General features: G+C 37.9%; 1 protein-coding gene and 1 long non-coding RNA gene across 7 annotated transcripts in view; both read left to right on the top strand.

Annotated features, from left to right (window-relative positions):
• LOC127506353 (uncharacterized) overlaps positions 1–18,307 on the top strand; it is a 253,846-nt gene that overhangs the window by 135,693 nt on the left and 99,846 nt on the right. The gene's annotated exons all lie outside the window — the stretch shown is intronic.
• Positions 1–18,307, top strand: part of mppe1 (metallophosphoesterase 1) — a 157,818-nt gene that overhangs the window by 39,665 nt on the left and 99,846 nt on the right. For 5 of the 6 annotated variants that reach the window (XM_051882738.1, XM_051882737.1, XM_051882741.1 and 2 more), the window contains exon 5: positions 6,940–7,048. The exons of the other annotated variant lie outside the window; for it this stretch is intronic. In XM_051882738.1, coding sequence (XP_051738698.1) covers positions 6,940–7,048 — 109 coding nt within the window. The remainder of the gene's footprint in view (positions 1–6,939; positions 7,049–18,307) is intronic. 6 annotated transcript variants of the gene reach the window in all.

The raw sequence follows: 18,307 nt of genomic DNA on the forward strand, positions 1-18,307 counted from the left end.
AGTACTTCTCTTGACAGGTTTGAGCCTGTACAACATTTTTCTCTAACTCTTTCCAGGAGAGCTTGTGTGCATTCAATGACATTATAAGCTTCTTTGTCCGGGTTGGGAGGTTGTTGTGCCAGATGCTCCAAAGGACCCTTGAGCTTACGTCTGAGTGCAATCTCAGCTGGAGAGCTGTGCTTTCCTGCCATGCAAAGTTAATTGCAAAACAGAACTCGGAGATCCATCTGTCCCAGTGCCTATGATTCTCCTTGACAAATGAAGTGATAATGGTCTTGAGAGTTTTGTTGATTCTTTCGGTGAAGTTAGTCTGTGGATGGTATGATGTGGTAAGTTTCTGGGTCACTCCCCATCAACAGGTGATGTTTATCAGTTGGGAAGTAAATTGAGGACCACGGTCTGAAACCAAGTAAGCAGGTGTTCCCCAGTGAGTAAGGATTTCTCTTATGAGGATCTCAGCTATTAGAGGTGCTTTTGCTGTTCTTATTGGGAATAGTTCAACCCACTTACTGCAGTAGTCCACAATGACCAACAGATACTCATACTGTTTAAGGCTTTTCAGGAAGTCTTAAGACTTTTCATCGAGTCAATACCAAGCATGTAACCAGGCTCTACAACTGGAGTGGATTGCAAATGACCTGTCAGTTTGGTTATATGAGGCTTGTACTGCTGACATATTTGGCATCATTTACAATAAATGCCAGGTGTCTTTGTGAATTGTCAGCCAATACACCACATTGAGCAATCGGCTCAGGCTCTGTTGGGCAACAAACCCTCTTTGTGTAGTCTTCAGTCATTCCAAATGCCCACTTAATGGATTATCATGGGCATATTACAGAAACTACTGCCTTAGAGGAGCTGGTACAACTACTTGCAGGGACTGACGCTCATGAGGATTGGGTGTGCATCTAAACAGAGAGCCATTACATATGGTATAATGAATATGGTTAAGGTCTACAGTTTTAGTTTTAGCAGCATCCCCCAAAGACTCAAGTGATGTATCATACTTTTGATGCTCACCAAACTCTTCCCAACTAATGGGCAAGTCGCTTCCCATTCGCTTGGCTTGGTACATCACAACTTGAACAGAGGACTATTCTTCAGCAATACTTCGAGACAAAGCATCAGGTACAATATTTCACCTTCCTTTACGGTGGCGTACGATAAAATCAAATCCTTGCAAACGGATGGCCCCCCTTAAGATGAGAAGTTGGTCGAGGACCATTGAACACCCAAGTGAGTGCACAATTATCAGTGACTACTTCAAAATGTCGACCCTCTAGATATTGTCGCCATTTTCCACAGCCCACACTACAGCAAGGCTTTCTTTTTCAGCTGCAGCACAAGATTTTTCAGTACCTTGTAACAGGCGGGATGCATACGCTATTACGTGTTCTACTAAACTGTTTTTTTTTGAGTTAAGACAGCTCCTAAGCCTGTGTCACTGGCGTCCTTTTGCACAGTAAAAGTTTAGTTGAAGTCTGGGGGCATCAACATTGGAGCTTTTTTTCAAAGCATCTTTTAAGTCTTCAAAAGACCGTTGACATTCAGGTGTCCATTCCCAGGATGCATTCTATATCAGTTAAATTGATATAAATTGATAATTTGTTATGTGTTTGCCAAGTTAAAGATAAGTGTTTTTAGTCTAGATTTAAACTGACAGAGTGTGTCTGTTTCCCGAACAATGCTAGGAAGACTGTTCCAAAGTTTAGGTGCTAAATAGGAGAAGGATCTACTGCCTGTGGTTGATTTTGATATTCTAGGTGTTATCAACTGGTGAGAATTCTGAAATTGCAATAGACGTGAAAGACTATAATGCGTTGAGAGCTTGCTCAAGTACTGGGGAGCTAAACCATTTAGTGCTTTGTAAGTAATTCGCAAGATTTTAAAATGTCTACGATGTTTAATAGGGAGCCAATGCAGTGATGATAGAACCGGGCTAATATGGTCATACTTCCTCGTTCTAGTTAAAACTGTAGCTGCTGCTTTTTGGACCAGCTGGAGTTTGTTTATTAAGCGTGCATGGCAACCACCCAGTAGACAATTACAATAATCTAGTCTTGAGGTCATAAACTAACTGTTCTGCATTTGTCATTGAGAGCATGTCTAGTTTAGATATATTTTTAAGATGGAAGAATGCGGTTTTACAGATGCTAGAAATGTTGCTTTCAAATTAAAGATTGGTATCAAAGAGCACACCCAAGTTCCTAACTGACGACGAAGACTTAACAGAGCAGCCATCAAATGTTAGACAGTATTCTAGGTTATTACGTGCAGAGGTTTTTGTTTCAATAATTAGAATGTCTGTTTTTTTTTTTTCTTTCAGAATTTAGTAGTAAATTACTAATCATCCAATTTTTGATATCAACTATAGAGCTCAGGAGGTTGATGTCACGCATCTAAACCCATTTTGGCAGGCCATCAGGAGAACGCTAGAGCGGCTGTAGCATTGGTATCGATAGTGGTCGAGCAATAATTTAAAACCAGACTGTTTAGACCTTACAAACCTTACTATTTCAACATGGTGGACAGCTGCTGTGTGCCAAGATGCCAGAGCAGGTGGGGGAAAGCAAAGGGGAAATCATTTTATCGTATTCCTAAGGATCCAGATAGATGACTGAAATGGTTCACTGCAATAAAACGTGCTAACACAACAAAACAGCAGATGGTTGTATTTTTATTAATTCTTTTGTTTTTTTATCTAAGTATTCCTATAAGTGTTGTATAAGGGTTTTTATGTTTAATAGTAACCCTAAAATGAAATGAAAGAATTTAAAATGTGTTAAATAACTGGGCTGATATAGGCTATATTAGAATTTTCAGTATACACATTATCCCACCGGTCACAGTTGTGACCGAACATAAAACACAATTTTTCACACACTTTTCCATAAAAGTTTAAAAAAAGTAATTATTGATTATTTCAAGGGGTCAAATAATGACACCTCATTTGGATATTTTCATGTCTGGGAAAAATTTGGGATTAAACGGGTTAAGATTTCATGACATGATGTCTACTGTCCTCACAGTAATATAGCTATGCTGGCTACCTTCAAACAAGGACAACTAGGGTCGTTTATGTTACCTAACAACACAGTTGAACTTACTCTTCCAATGACGATGAAGCAGGTTTTAGCCAGCAGACTCCAAAGTTGAATATTCATCACAAAATTAGATTGTGCCCATTTGTACTCCTTCAGGCTTTTGTAGGCTTTTAACCCTTTAAGACCGGATGGAGCGCCTGCGCTCCCATTTGCGTGTCTCTCTTTAAGAGCCAATAAAAACTGAACCCATATAGGTAGCACAAAAATTCTTTTTGCATACAAAACCAGAGACTTTACTCGTTCATATGAAGCCTCCCACATGCTCCTGTTGCGTTGTTTTCCTCCTCTAATGAGTCTGAGTAATATGCGTTTACAACAAAAGCAGCACAGCCGCTAATTGAATACAAATATGTAGATTTCACTTGCTCATAACTTCACGAAAAATGCACAGACCATAGAAAATGGCACATAATATATTGCATTGATCACAAGATATTACTCACAGAATGATGTAACATACTTGGCTAAAAACATGTCTCTCATCTTTCCGGTATGCAGTGTGTATCCAATGTTCCCTGAACCATTCATGTTCATTTTCCAACATGGAATAACACAAAATAGATATCATTTTAAAGCTTAGAAACTCAGCTTTTTAATGTATCTAATCATTTTGAAAAACTCCTAACGAGTGCTGAGAAGTGCCTCTAGACCGGAGTTTACCGCCCGTGGGCGCCAACTGGCTGCGAAAAAATGAATAACACTTTATTCAACTATATGCTATCACTACAAAATTTGAACCAGATGCAGCTCACATATAGGAGAGCATCACCAAAAAAGAATTTTTCTCTTATCTTATTGCCTTCCTGAGTTAATCCATGTCAAATAAAAAAAATGAAAAATTATAAATAAAAATAAAATTATAGATATTTTTTGTTTTTTATTTTTATGTCTGTTTGTGTAGACATGTCTGTTTGTCTGTTTCTCAGCATGAAAATGTCCAAATGTAATGTAATTTATATTTTCTAAAAATTTAAAAAGTGTTCCATTAAATGATACCTACCTTTTGACTCTCCTTGCTACAGTTTTGGAGTTATGAGTCTTTACTTTTGTGTATGTCGCTCAGGAAAAAAAAAAAAAAAAAAAAACTCTCAAAAAGCCTTCAGGTCTTAAAAGGTTAAAGAGTCTCCAGAGTAGAATGAGGGAAAGTTGATGAGGTAGTTGTAGATATCAGGATACTGCAGGTCAGAAACGCTATCCGTTCCTTTATCGATACACATTAAAAGCACCATTATATTAAAAGGGCATTATAGGGATCTGTTATGTTTAATCTATTAAGTTTTGGTATGTACAGGTCTATGTTTTTTTAATTAAAGTGTGCAATGAACTCTGTTGCCTTAACTCATGCTGGTGCCATACATTTCATATTCGCTCCCGGCTGTCCCTGCCTGCCAGCATGGTGGTGTAAATAGAATGGGTCACGTGACGCCCGGAGCTCTATACATTCCGTTAATTTTGTGAATTGGTAAGTTTCATCAGGGCGCAAAGAAATATAGAGCTAAGTATCATCAGCAAAACAGTGAAAACTAAAACCATGTTTCCCTAATGATATCTCCCAAGGGTAGCATGTACAGGGTGAAAAGCAATGGTCCTAGTACTGATACCTGCGGTACTCCATACGGAACTTGTGATCAATATGACTAGGGCTGGACAATTCATTGAAAAGTAATCAAGACCTTTTGTTAAATCCTGTTCCTCTTAACCTTTTGAGCGGTATGGTCCCACATATGGGATTTTTATTTCTGTGCCCTTGAGAGTATGGTTGCACATATGGGATTTAGAACGTTCAGTGACGTACCATAACTGCCAGATTCAAACTGCTTTCGTGCTTTGGCTGTGAGACAGACGCTCTCAGCACTTGTCATATATCACAACTATGCAGTGTTTTCAGCCAGATGTTTTTTCAAGGTTTCAGACATTTAAATACACATAAGCACCAGTAAAACAATACATTTAAAGTTTGTAAAATACACACTGATGTCAGACATCAGTGGAGGCAGCAATAACAATCCATTCAAATATAATTTGCCAATGTTTATTCATATCAGACACACATAGTGGGCCTAAGTAACAATAAAGTTTACTCTATTATTATTCAATTTCACCAGTGACTTACTTGCATGTATTTCGGGAGAAACTGATGAATTCACATGCTGTAAATCCGACTGACAAGACTCTGCGAACTGCGGTGCAAACTAAGATGGCGGCACCCATCTCGTGTTATAGATCAAGATAAAGATCATTTATAAAGGTTTTAAACTCACTTAACATATTTGAGAATCAAAATATCAGATAGTTGATGACATGGTAAGCAAGTTTGTGAATATTTTAAATAAAAAAGGGAAAAACAAAATGATAGCGATACATCTGTCATACAGTGTTATTGTGGCTGCGGTGTGTTACGTGACAAGCATGATGTGTCGCCATGGAAACAATAAGGGCAAACATTCTAAAATGGTCGCCTTAAAAAAACTTACTCTAGGGGGTCAGCTAGAATATTTCAAACTCACACGTGAAAGGGTTAAAAACATACTACCGCGTATGTAGTCATGTGACTCTGCTCTGTCCAGTCAGCAGCATGGAACAATGGAAGCAACACGGAGGCAAACTCAATACAAGCGCCGAGTGAGTCAACACACAAAGACAGCACGTGAGCGGCGATCGATGTTCGCTGGCGTTTTCATTAAACTTTTTCAATTGTATGTGTTTTAAGGTTTGCTAGTTTGGACATTCAAGCGATTTCAGACCATCGGATGTGTATCATTATATTGAGCTACTGCCCTGATGCACTGTGGCACACGAACACTAATACAGACAGTAGCTGCACATCACGTGAAGATCGCGTATGCAGAGAGGAGCTCAGAAACTCGTCAATGCTGTCCTGTGATTTATCTCTAAAGTAGATTAGAAAATCAATTTATTTATTTTCTGCTTTTGAAGTAACTACTTACAACCCACAGCTTCACAATTAATAGAGAGATGGTATGACTAATTCATACACGCAAACGCTCTCATTAATGCATTCAAATAAATGTACTGGTACTGTGTTAACTCATCTGTATCCAATTTCTGTATCCGAAATCTGTAAGAAATGTTACGAACCATAGATAAAGTAACTGCTGAAAGTGAGCTGTTATGTCAGAGCACTGATTACACTGTATTCAGCACAAACTCTGCTACAATAATATGTGAGCAGCATGTATGTAAAAGTTTGTAGTTTTGAGAAAATTACGTTTATGCGTGGTCTGTGAAAAAATATATTTAAGTCACTGAAATAAGGCCATAAAACCCATGAATATTTGTTCACAAGATTTTTGAAAAATGTATGTTGTAGGCTAGGCCGATCAGCTAAATGGGACTGTGAGGGAACTAGAACAAAGAATGTGAGGAGATTTTTTTTTATTATTTTTTTTTTAAAGACTTTTTAATTGATTGTAATTTATTTACAGCGCAACAAAATCCAAATATACATAACGTAGGCCAAAAAGGCACATTATTGAGCACATTGATCTAAACACAGAGACTTAAAACAGTCACACACCTTTGTGCCATTCCTGAAACAGTTCCTGTTCAACATACCTGTCATTGCCAAGGTGTTTGTTTTTTTCATTTTACCATGTTCATGTAGATGCTTGCTGATGTTGGTATAGCGCTCTCGGAGAAAAACAGTTTGAAGAGACTTGAGAAAGTTTGAGTCAGCAGGACTCATCAGTGCCATCTGGTTCACGACTATGCATTAAGTGTTCTGTTAAATTCCTCTACCAAGATTTATAATCTTGCTCAAAAACAAATTTGAACAAAAATATCAAGTTTGTCTCTGTATTGTTTATTTTCACAGTTTCTTGCTGGTGAACAGTGTTGCACTACATGGTGATCACTGCCCCATCTGCCAACGTGTGGAGGAAGAGTTACACAAACTCTCACATGCGCTTAACTGCTCTTTTCAGGTAATAAAGGTTATATATAATAATAGTTTCATCAGTAACTATAATTATTGAATTTATCTTCCTTACTATAACCAGTTTTTTTTCTTTGTGTGTTTTTTTGACGTTGACAAAAAAATATGCATTTCTTGAAAATGGCTAAAGACTCAGCTGGGGCCAGTTGCATAAACATTAGTCTTGCGTAGCCAGACCTTCAGATTGATGGCAGAAGGTCTGGACTCTATCACAGCTTTCATTGGCCAAAGACCGCCCAAGAAGACGTTTGACTGACATGTAATGCAACCAATCACAGTTCGTTTTGTTCCGCGTCAGATTTATGAGCGTAAAAATGAAAGTCGATGTCCCTACAAACAGACCGGCGTGCATCTAATAAATTATTCATTCAAGAACGTTGTGCAAGTTTACTGCAACAATGGAGCCACGAACTTCACATACTTTTGAAAATCCAGCGTTTATTTGATCCTGGTTGTCACAGTTGTAAACATGACTGTGTTGTTCTTCTACGAGGGGGTTTGGCGTCACGGCATTTGTTTCCAGGGTTAGCAGTTTATGCAACCGGCCCCTGGTCGAGTTAACCCTCTTTGGGCCTGAGGCTGATTTGGGGTCCTGGACTAGTTTTGACATGCCCTGACATTTGTGCTTTTTTCAGTTGCTTATAACCATATTAATGACAAAAGTCAATAGGCTACAATAATATGTGAGCAACAAGTATGTACATGTTTGTATTTTTGAGAAAATTACGTATATGCTTGGTTTTTGAAAAACAAAAAAATAATCACTGAAATAAAGCCTCAAAACACATACTAAACATTTTTTCACAAGACTTTTGGGAACTGTATATTTTAGTCTTGAGTTTTTACTTCAAAATGATGTAAAAATTATCCTGCCTACTCGGTCACATAAAACAATGTATTGATTTTAAATTTCTAAGACACTTTGTTTAGAAAGGCCATATGCGAGGAGCCGTGAATCTTCATGAATAATGCTGTGATTCACACCTGAGGAGATTAAGACCCTGCCCCTAATGAGCTGCATAATGAGCCATTCAGTCAGGAAGCTATGTGACTGAGTGAACTAAGAAAGAATGCAATGACAAAAGAAATATATAATTTTTTGTTTGTAGTTTATTTAGAATATAGTTAACTATAAATGAGAGTCAAAGACACATCCTGAGTACACAGTTATACATGGAAATAAATGCTGTTCAAAGATATATGTGATCATCACATACCTGGCATTTGGTGTTTTTATGCACTGGAGGAAAAAAAAAAATTCCTGCTTCCAGTCAGTGATCACAGTATCATATGCATGCAGTCCAATGTGGGCCAATATCTGGTCACTATGATTCTCAAATCTGTGAGATAAAAGAGAAAAAAAACCCTCTGTGAGCATGCTGACAGAGTTTTTGAAAGAAGTGTCATGCTCATCAAGCCTGAATTTATTTGATTAAATATTCAAATAATATTTAATATTCAAGATTAATTATTTACCAAACTTGAAGGCTCTTGCACTATCTGTTTTTAAATTTTTTTTTTTAGCTCTGCTATTTTTTGTCCACTGACATACTGTAATGGTCAAACCATTCCACATACGGTTTTAGTGCAGGCTGTATCAATAACTGCTGACCCAACTGATTCAAACATGATTATTTCTGTGTCTGACAAAGTATCGCTGGAAAACAGTGTGATGTTACACTGCTTTATGTCCTCTGTTAGTTTGGCATGCTCACCTCTGAGGGCAGCCCTTTGCCCAGTGATACGTACTCTACATTTATATTGCCTGCCATATTTATCAAGAGGATTTGTTCCTGGCTGTGTCTTTAATTGTCTTTGGGGGACGTGACTTGTTCTCTTTTTTTTTAAATTTTTTTTTATACTGGAATCAGTGAAATAGGCAGAATCATCATTGTGAATTCCAAACGTGGGAAAATTAGTTTCAGAGCAGATTTCATGTTTGAGAAAGCAGTTAGCGCTGACTGTCTGTCCATAACAAGCCAATACAGCATCTGGAAGTATCATACTGAAATGACGTAGATTGTTAAGTTTACTTTCAAACTCGATGATATAATCAGCCATCGGCCATCAGTCCAACTTGTCTAGAATAGTTTTCATACTGTTATTCTTGTTTAAAGCCTGGTTTCTCCCAAGGTTTATTTCTCCATTTTAGCACCTGTTTGCCACCTGATGTCACCTGTTGGAGTTTGGGTTCCTTGCCGCTGTCGCCTTTGGCTTGCTTAGTTGGGGACACTTGACATTTGATATTCAACAGTGTTTTGATCTGCCTGCATTGACACCATTGTATGCGAACTGAACTGAGCTGGATGAAATCACTGTTTACTCCAGTGCTGATATAGATAAATTAACTAAATTAATAACTATTGATTCTTACATCGGAATGAATCAATACTGAATTTACTTAAGATGGATAATGACACCATTTTCTTTAAGAGCTGCTGTGCAGCCAAAATTATATACCAGTTATCACTGTAAAGCTGCTTTGACACAATCTGCATTGTTAAAAGCGCTATATAAATAAAAGTGACTTGATTTGATTTGAGTCTGAGCGCGTTTGTTCTAGATCTGTCAGTCATGTGAATATATCTTCTGCATTTCCGCGTATAAAAAAAAGTGAGAGAAAGATTTTTCTACAGATGAAATGTGAAGGCAAAAAGACATAATTATGACGATAACTTTTCTTTGTTTTTTATGTAGCTCATGATATTTTTATTACAATAAAGGATGTTTGACAAATCATGATAAAGCAGGTATAGCATTCAAACCATTAAAACATAAGTATGCCTATTATCAAATCAAAATCCACTTTAGATCACAATCTGAAATTTTTACAAGCACTTAGTTTAAAGTGGGTTTTGAGCAAAGACATTAATAATCTGACAAAGCTTGATGCTAATTATACATCTAATTATATTTTAAGATGTATTCCTGTAAGCATTATAGATAGTTTGTGTTTCTGATGTAGTACCAAATTTTATTTATCTTAATTTAATGCTGTATATTATGCAGCAAACGATGTTAAAGCCATATATGAGATAAACACATGAGGAAAAATGCATTGTTGGTGGACGCCAATGGCCAACAATGCATTTGTGTAGGTGTGAATTAGCAGAAGGTGATCAGTCATTTTGCGTGCAGTGTGAAAGGTCTGTTCGTCGGCGTTTCGCCTCACTTTCTTGCATCGCGCTCATCTTTTTATGAAAGAAGGCCAGTATCACTGATACTAATACTGCTACTGATGTCTCTATGAAGTTTTTTTTTTAAAAAACATTAATTATTAGTCACTCAACATTACAGTATAAAAACAACAAATTTTAATTTAAGTGACAATCTTCACATAAACCCATTATAATAAATGTCATATTTACCTGTATATATACAGAAATTGATTAAAGTTATTAAACACTTTACAGTCTTCACTGCATAACTTATAAATGAAACATAGATTAATCCTTAAAGCTACAATTTTCTCTGTTACCTCTGTTCTTTGATTAACATTAATGACAGACATCACAGCAACCGGTTATTAGGCTGCTGTGACTTTAAGACCTTCCGCTGCCGAACATGACACAGATCTGATGCGCATCTCATTTTCTCACAACTCTTTAAGTTCATTTAAGACGTTATCTAACTCATTTAAGCCTGCTCTTATGAGGATACTCAACAAAACAGGCATTTTGGCATAATTTTTTGTTATTGTGTAGCATCTGCACAGGTTTAGAATATCAATCCAACTTTAAATTTTGAGAAAGCTTTTAACCGGCCTGGCTGACATTTACAGCTCGCTTGACACATTTGTTGCCCTGTGTCGATGGTCAACAGGCAACCATGGACCTCTCCCTTTGTCTTCACAAAGATCTTGATCAACTCAGATCAAATTACCCAAACCAGGCCCGAATTCTTTGGTGGCCAGACGACCCAATACACAAATACACACACACACACACACATAGAGACTTTTTCTGCATTCAACTAAAAATCTCAATGATTCTAGTGTATCCTATGTATGCCTGTATGCATGCATTTCTCCCTATTATATAAGCATTAGTTACGACTTTTAATTGTCAATTAAACTCTAAATGTTTATATTCAAGTGTAAGAATTTATCCCTGTATTGATGTATTCACAATTTACCGTATTTGGTCTTGTTTTAAACCTCTCCGAAAGTTTTAATTAACAATGTATGTTACGTTACTGTAAAATGCATTTTTCTATTTTTAAAGTACTTTGGAGAAAAGCGTACCCAGATCTGACATTTCATAAATTCATAAAAGGCAAATTAAGTTGTAAAAACACACAAAGGATTTCTTTCCCGCTTCAAAATCCACACTGGCCATTGGCCGGTCCAACCTAGGAGGAGTATAGATGGTTTTTGCTATATAACAATCCAACACGCAACCCTCTTCACTCTTCATCACCCTTGGACGAGACAGATTCTTCCTTTCTTATTTTCCAGCCATTTTACTTTCAAGTTAAACTCTGTTTGAAAATCTCGCTGAAGACCCTACCTCGGGATAAAGACCAATCACTCCAGCTCGAACGCACTGAAACTTCTGCAGAATGGCGCATTAACCACAGCATCCAAAAATTACCCATGCAATTATAGAACCATTTCTTCCGTTGCGTTTTAAGCTTACATTTTAAGTTGTGATTCCTTGCTGGCTCTCAAAGGTTTAACTAATTTGTAATTTACCATTCTTTGATCACCTCTGTTTTTCCTGTCTGTACTTTCGTTATTCTCTCTCTCTCTCTCTCTCTCTCTCTATATCTATATATATATATATATATATATATATATATATATATATAATATGTATGTATAAAATGATATGTATGTATTCTTTGCTTAGAGTTAGTCATATGTATTCATAGTTTCATATATTAAATCCATTATATTGACGCTTGATTGCCTCTTTTGATGCTCATGAAAAAACCAAGTCACTTTAAAGGGGACCTATTATGCCCCTTTTTAAGAGATGTAAAATAAGTTATTTTTTATATAAAAATAAAATTTTCTGTGGGGTATTTTGAGCTAAAACTTCATACACACTCTGGGGACTTATTTTACATCTCTTAAAAAGGGGCATAATAGGTCCCCTTTAAAGTGACTTGGTTTTTTCATGAGCATCAAAAGAGGCAATCAAGCGTCAATATAATGGATTTAATATATGAAACTATGAATACATATGACTAACTCTAAGCAAAGAATACATACATATCATTTTATACATACATATCATTTTATATATATATATATATATATATATATATATATATATATATATATATATATATATTTTTATATATAACCTGTCTGAATGATGGCCAAATCTTTACTGATGAGTTTATTAAGCGTATGTTATCACTCCAGAAAATCACCATAAGAGCTTAATAAAACGTAGTACAAGAAGTGCGCATTAGTCTTTTCTCTATAAACTCTCCCTTGCATTATCATTAACATACACAGCGAATTACACAAAAACACTCGTTACAACTAACAGTAAACAAATATATACAGACCTACCTTATGCCTTTTCGGGGGTGCCTAATAAAGTGGTAAACTTTATATCCGTAAAACAACACCGATGGACTGTAATAAAGTGCGCAAGCTCTCTCTCTCTGCCGTGGCCAGTATCGCTTCGGAGAGGATCGCGTAACGTTACAGTTTGTATTGATCCATCCTTGAGTAATAACTTCAACCACAGTGTCCTCAGTGATTCAGATGGCGGGAGTCTATGGAGCCTCATATTTTTGTTGGTACATCCAACAACAGAACATTTGTAATGTTTTTTGGCACAGACATTTGACATTTGATATTCAACAGTGTTTTGATCTGCCTGCACTGACACCATTGTATGCGAACTGAACTGAGCTCGATGATGACATCAGTGCTGATATAGATAAATTAACTAAATTTATAACTATTGATTCTTACATCGGAATGATGGATAATGACACCATTTTCTTTAAGAGCTGCTGTGCAGCCAAAATTATATACCAGTTATCATTGTAAAGCTACTTTGACACAATCTGCATTGTTAAAAGCGCTGTATAAATAAAGTGTGACTTGACTTAACTTGACATTGTATATCTCTAGCTGATACAGTGAGCAAACAGAAATGGTGGACTCTCGGCTTCTCACTCAGGGGTGTGTCTATGCTAACAGGGCAGATCGTCACCAGTCATGGGCGGGGTTTCCCTACTCTTACGTAGGAGTAGGGGGAAATATCATACAGCGTGTTCTGAGAGATTGAAAATGGTAAATGAGGATTATAAATAAATTATTGGGTGGATTTTTACCATTATAGGCTGGTTGTTTACACACTGTGGACACACACGTGTTCAAACACCTTAAAAAGTGAATTTTGCATAATAGGTCCTCTTTAAAGTTTCTGATTTCGCTAGCTATATGCTTTGTACTATTGGTGCTAGGATAGAAAATTATTCCTCTTGGCCAGAAGAATAATTTCCTCTTTAGAGTTGATAAAAGATCGGCGGACTGAAGTTTTGGCGGACAAAACCTGCAGTTTCCTTTCAAAGTTAATTCTAAAACTAAAACTAATTCTAGACCATATATATGCATAATTAATTATAATCTGTTGTAATTAATTATCCATATTGTAAGGGCCAATTGGATAAATTTTAACTCAAAGGTAATTAAATTACAGTGAATAAGAACCAAATGAAACTGTAATTGATTCAGAATTAATATTTAACACCGAAAAGTTGAGGTTAGGATATTTTACCAATTCTGGACAAAATATTATCCCGTGGCCAACGGTAATAATATAAAGTTATGATTACTGTTTGTAAGCAAGGTAGCAAAATCTAAAGTTTAAGGCAGTAATTTTGTAAGTACACAGCACAAGACACTGATATATGTGAAAAATCAAACAAGACTTTATTGAACTACTCTAATGCACACAAACTAATCTAACGAAAACACACACACACACACATTCATACAGTTACAGGGAAACTGTGAGATTGTTATCGGAAGGTGAATAGAGTCCTAGTTGTCTAGCTGTAAACGCTATTCTTCAACCACAACCTGAGAGAATTAATATACTAGCAATTCAACTGTAGTTCGTTTGCTTAATAAAAATTGCACCAGCTCAGCAAAATTTAGGAGATTGTGTTACTTGCTTGTGGGATGCTCCTGTAAGCACGTGTTCCCTTTGTGACGTAGTTGCAGGAATTTTTGTGGCGCTGCTTGGCTGGAGGTCGGTCGAGTTCTGAGGGACAGTGTTCGATGGTGAGTAGATTGACTTTGCAGGAAGGAGATCTTCGTGGGTCGGTTGCCGGGTTAAGCGTTGTTTCTCTGTCTCAGTGAGTTGCTGGAAGCACAGGGACTTTGAGAGGATTTTCTTTGGCGAAGTCCAACGAAGACTTGTACAGGGAAGTTGATAAGTTTTCATGAGCTCTTGAAGAGGTGTAACGTGCAGGCTGGACGAAGGTAGGTCCGCACGAAACAGCAAAAGCCAAGGCAAAAAGCAAAGCTAAAATGCGTGGCATTAGTTTTTAAACAGGTCTGTTAGCTCCACCCTTTCGAGTGTTTCCACCAGTCAGATGTAGTTTTGGGCGGGGCCTACACCCAACTCTCCTGTCTCGCATGTAATTAGCATCGTGTCCACCCAGTCCTTTGTTCTCAAACTTTATGGAGTTTTGGGCTAGCATTTGAAGAATTCCACTTTCATAATTTGACTGTAGTACATCTTACACAAATCATCTTTGCATCAAAATACTGGAAATCATTAATCCATCACACAGATACCAAATAGCATATACTTCCTATAATTTGAGGTAGACTTCCTGGAGATCGTTTCTTTATGGCCTGTGGTGCTTTGCACCTTGGGATGTCTCTGCAAGTCTGCGTTTCCTGATAAAGATTGCGAATTTACACCTTACAGTCAGAAAGGTGTTGCTTGGCCATCTGTTTTCTGAAGTCAACCGAACAAAAGGGCTCCCTTTGTTGATTGGCTCTATTTCTACAATCAGTGATCTCCAAATGGCGGACATAGGAGAACAGTATCTTTCAGCAATTTTATGGCTCACGAATGGTTCGGTGGGGGGAGTTGATGTGGAGTTGTTAATTTGGTGGGCTTCGTTGGTGGGCTTCGTTTAGGAATAATCCTACAATATATACTTAATTCCCTTTATGATGGATTTATATTTATAATTGATCGCTTTATGATTTAGTTTAGTATATATAATATATATATATATTTCACCCATTCGGGCTAATTTGTTACAATTGTTTGTCGAAGAGTGAAAGAGAACTCGATACTGGCACACGTCTTTCTGTGCGCACGAGTCGTGTGTGTTTGTGTGTGTCACACAGACAGGACATTCACAGGCAGCACGTTCTTGCTTGTCTTGTGGCGCTTGAATTGTTTTAAAAGCATTTGTGTGAATAAGAGCATGATCGTAATGTAACGCTAGCCAAATTATAACGGAAAAAAACATGCGTTAATGTTAACGTAATTTTGACAGCACTAATAAAAATATAAAATTATGAAACTGAAAATTATGAAAATGAAAATAAAATAAATCTTGTTTAACCACTACAAAGAAATCAAAGCCAGTTGGCAAATGTCAGAAAGACTTGCTGAGACTGGGCTGTTCTCAGCGGGGTACATGAGCGCTGACTGCCCGGTTATCGCCCTGACCTCACAACTCTGAAAATGTGTGTTTTTTTTGTTTTTGTTTTTTAAAGATTTGAGGTTTAGACAACAACATTCTTAAGCCTAAGAAACTCTTAAAACTACACTCCGTGCCACAACAATAGTAGTATTTTGAAAATTATAGTGTCTTTTCTCTTCCTCTTTCGCCGCTCACTGGGAGAAAAGCTGTCTGTTTAGAATGATCAAAGACACACAGAGTGATACAAACAGTGACTAGTCCCAGTACCGTTTTGGTCCATTTATACTGAAACGCAACCCCGGCGTTTTCAAACTAAAACGGGGTCTGCAATGTTTTTGAAAATCTCAGTTTTTGAGGTTCCTAAACGCCGGCGTAGTGTAAACAACAGGCATAACCGCAGCAAAACGTATGCATTTTAAAATGAAAAACGCCTGGGGCCTCTGTATAAACGGACCAAAATGGAGACTTTTGAAAATGATGGCGTGACTGCCCACATTCGCTCTATGTATCCTTATCGACCGTGTAAACAATAACATGGAGACTGAACAGCAGTCTTTGCTGGATTTGTTGTAATTTTTAGCAGCCATTGTGCAGTTAAACTCAGCATTTTTTTTTTTTTAATACTGCAGCTGCCTACATGCGTTAGTGTAGACGGAGATCGTTTCTGAAACGCTGTAGAAACACCAGTGTAGACATGGATCGTTTTCATGTTAAAACGCTGTTTTAAAACAAAAACGCACTAGTGTAAACGGGGCCTCAGCCAATCATATTTGAGTAGCAAAACTAACTGTTATGTATATTGTATCAATTTCTTTATAAAGTGTATGAGTAATAAACACTTATGTGATGAACTAAAGGCTTATAAGTAATACAGCACATTCACCTATAACCAGATAAAACTCTAAAGCACCTGCAGCCCAATTTGATTTATTTACTCTGACATGTTTAGAGTAATGAATTTGTTCTGTGATGTATTTTTGTACTGCAGTATTACCATATTATAATTTGTACAAGTGTTATGTGATTAAAATGAATTTTGCAGGCTAAAATAGCATGCAAACATAGTGCACCAATCAACATCTTGTTTTTGTACACCAGAAGCAGTTTTATCAGAAGCTGTGCATCCTTTAGAGATGATGATATATTTATTAAAGTGATTATTTGACTGTAGTTTCAGTTCTACAAAACTTAGCTCATTAGAGTTTAAATACAACAGTCAAGTCAAGTCACCTTTATTTATATAGCGCTTTTTACAATGTAGATTGTGTCAAAGCAGGTGCGTCCTATGAAACTCTTACATGAGTGTGGGGTCCAGGATATCATCCGCGTCGACCCAGGATCGCTCTTCCGGGCCGTACCCCTCTCCTGCCCCGGCGCCTGGAATCGAGTAGTTCTCGAACCTGATAAGCCTCCTCCCCGTCGATCAGAATGGGTGGGGGGCTGTGGGCCTTGGCTCCCTCCGACTCTCCCCTCAGACCACCAGAGGGTTTCAGGAGCGAAACATGAAAAGTGGGAGAGACACGATAATTAGAAGGCAAGTCTAGCTGAAATGAAACTGGAGTGATTTGTTTTATGATTTTTAAAGGCCCTACATACCTGGGACTGAGTTTTCTGCATGGAAGTCTGAGGCGAAGGTCCCTTGTGGATAGCCAAACCCATTGGCCCACGGCATATTCAGGACTGGGACGTCGATGGCGATTGGCCTGTTGTTCCTGCCTCCTTACAGCGCGTTGCAAGTGGATATGTGCGTGGTTCCAAGTGTCCTTGCTGCGCTGTAGCCATTCAGTGACTGAAGGAAGGTTGGAAGGCTCACCCGACCAGGGAAATAGGGGAGGTTGATAGCCCAGTACACATTTGAATGGAGTGAGTCCAGTGGGAAGTTTCTAAAGTGAATTTTGTGCATACTCAGCCCACATTAAATATTTGCTCCAGTCAGATTGGTTCTGTTGGCAGTAAGCTCTTAGGAAACGTGTGAGTTCTTGATTCATGCGTTCTGTTTGGCCGTTGGATTCAGGGTGGTAACCGGATGTGAGGCTGACGTTTATATTGAGGTGTTTAAAGAAAGCTGTCCATACCCTAGAAGTGAATTGTGGACCTCGATCAGAGACGATGTCTTCGGGCAGGCCGTAGAAGTGAAAGACGTAGTCACACAGTGCTTCAGCTGTCTCAAAGGCTGTGGGAAGTTTGGGTAGAGGGATGAGTCGACAGGACTTAGAGAACCGATCAATGACTGTGAGGATGATGGTGTTGCCACGAGACTCGGGGAGATCTGTGATGAAGTCAATTGCGATGTGAGACCAGGGGCGTTGAGGAATGGGCAATAGTTGAAGAAGACCAGCTGGTAACTGTCATGATGGTTTGGAGGTATTACATACTGTACAGTTGTTGATGAATTGGATGGTGTCTGCAGGCATTGTGGACCACCAGAATTGATTCTTAAGCAGGTGTAGAGTAGCTGTAATACCTGGATGCCCGGAGCTGGGAATGGCATGAACTTGGTGTAAGAGTTTGTTGCGCAGGAGATCAGGGACGAAAGTGCGATCATGGGGACATTCAGGAGGTGGAGGGTTCTGAGCATTGGTTTGCGTGATCTCGGTCATGATAT

Source organism: Ctenopharyngodon idella, chromosome 23 (genome assembly GCF_019924925.1).
Source record: "Ctenopharyngodon idella isolate HZGC_01 chromosome 23, HZGC01, whole genome shotgun sequence".
NCBI lineage: Eukaryota > Metazoa > Chordata > Actinopteri > Cypriniformes > Xenocyprididae > Ctenopharyngodon > Ctenopharyngodon idella.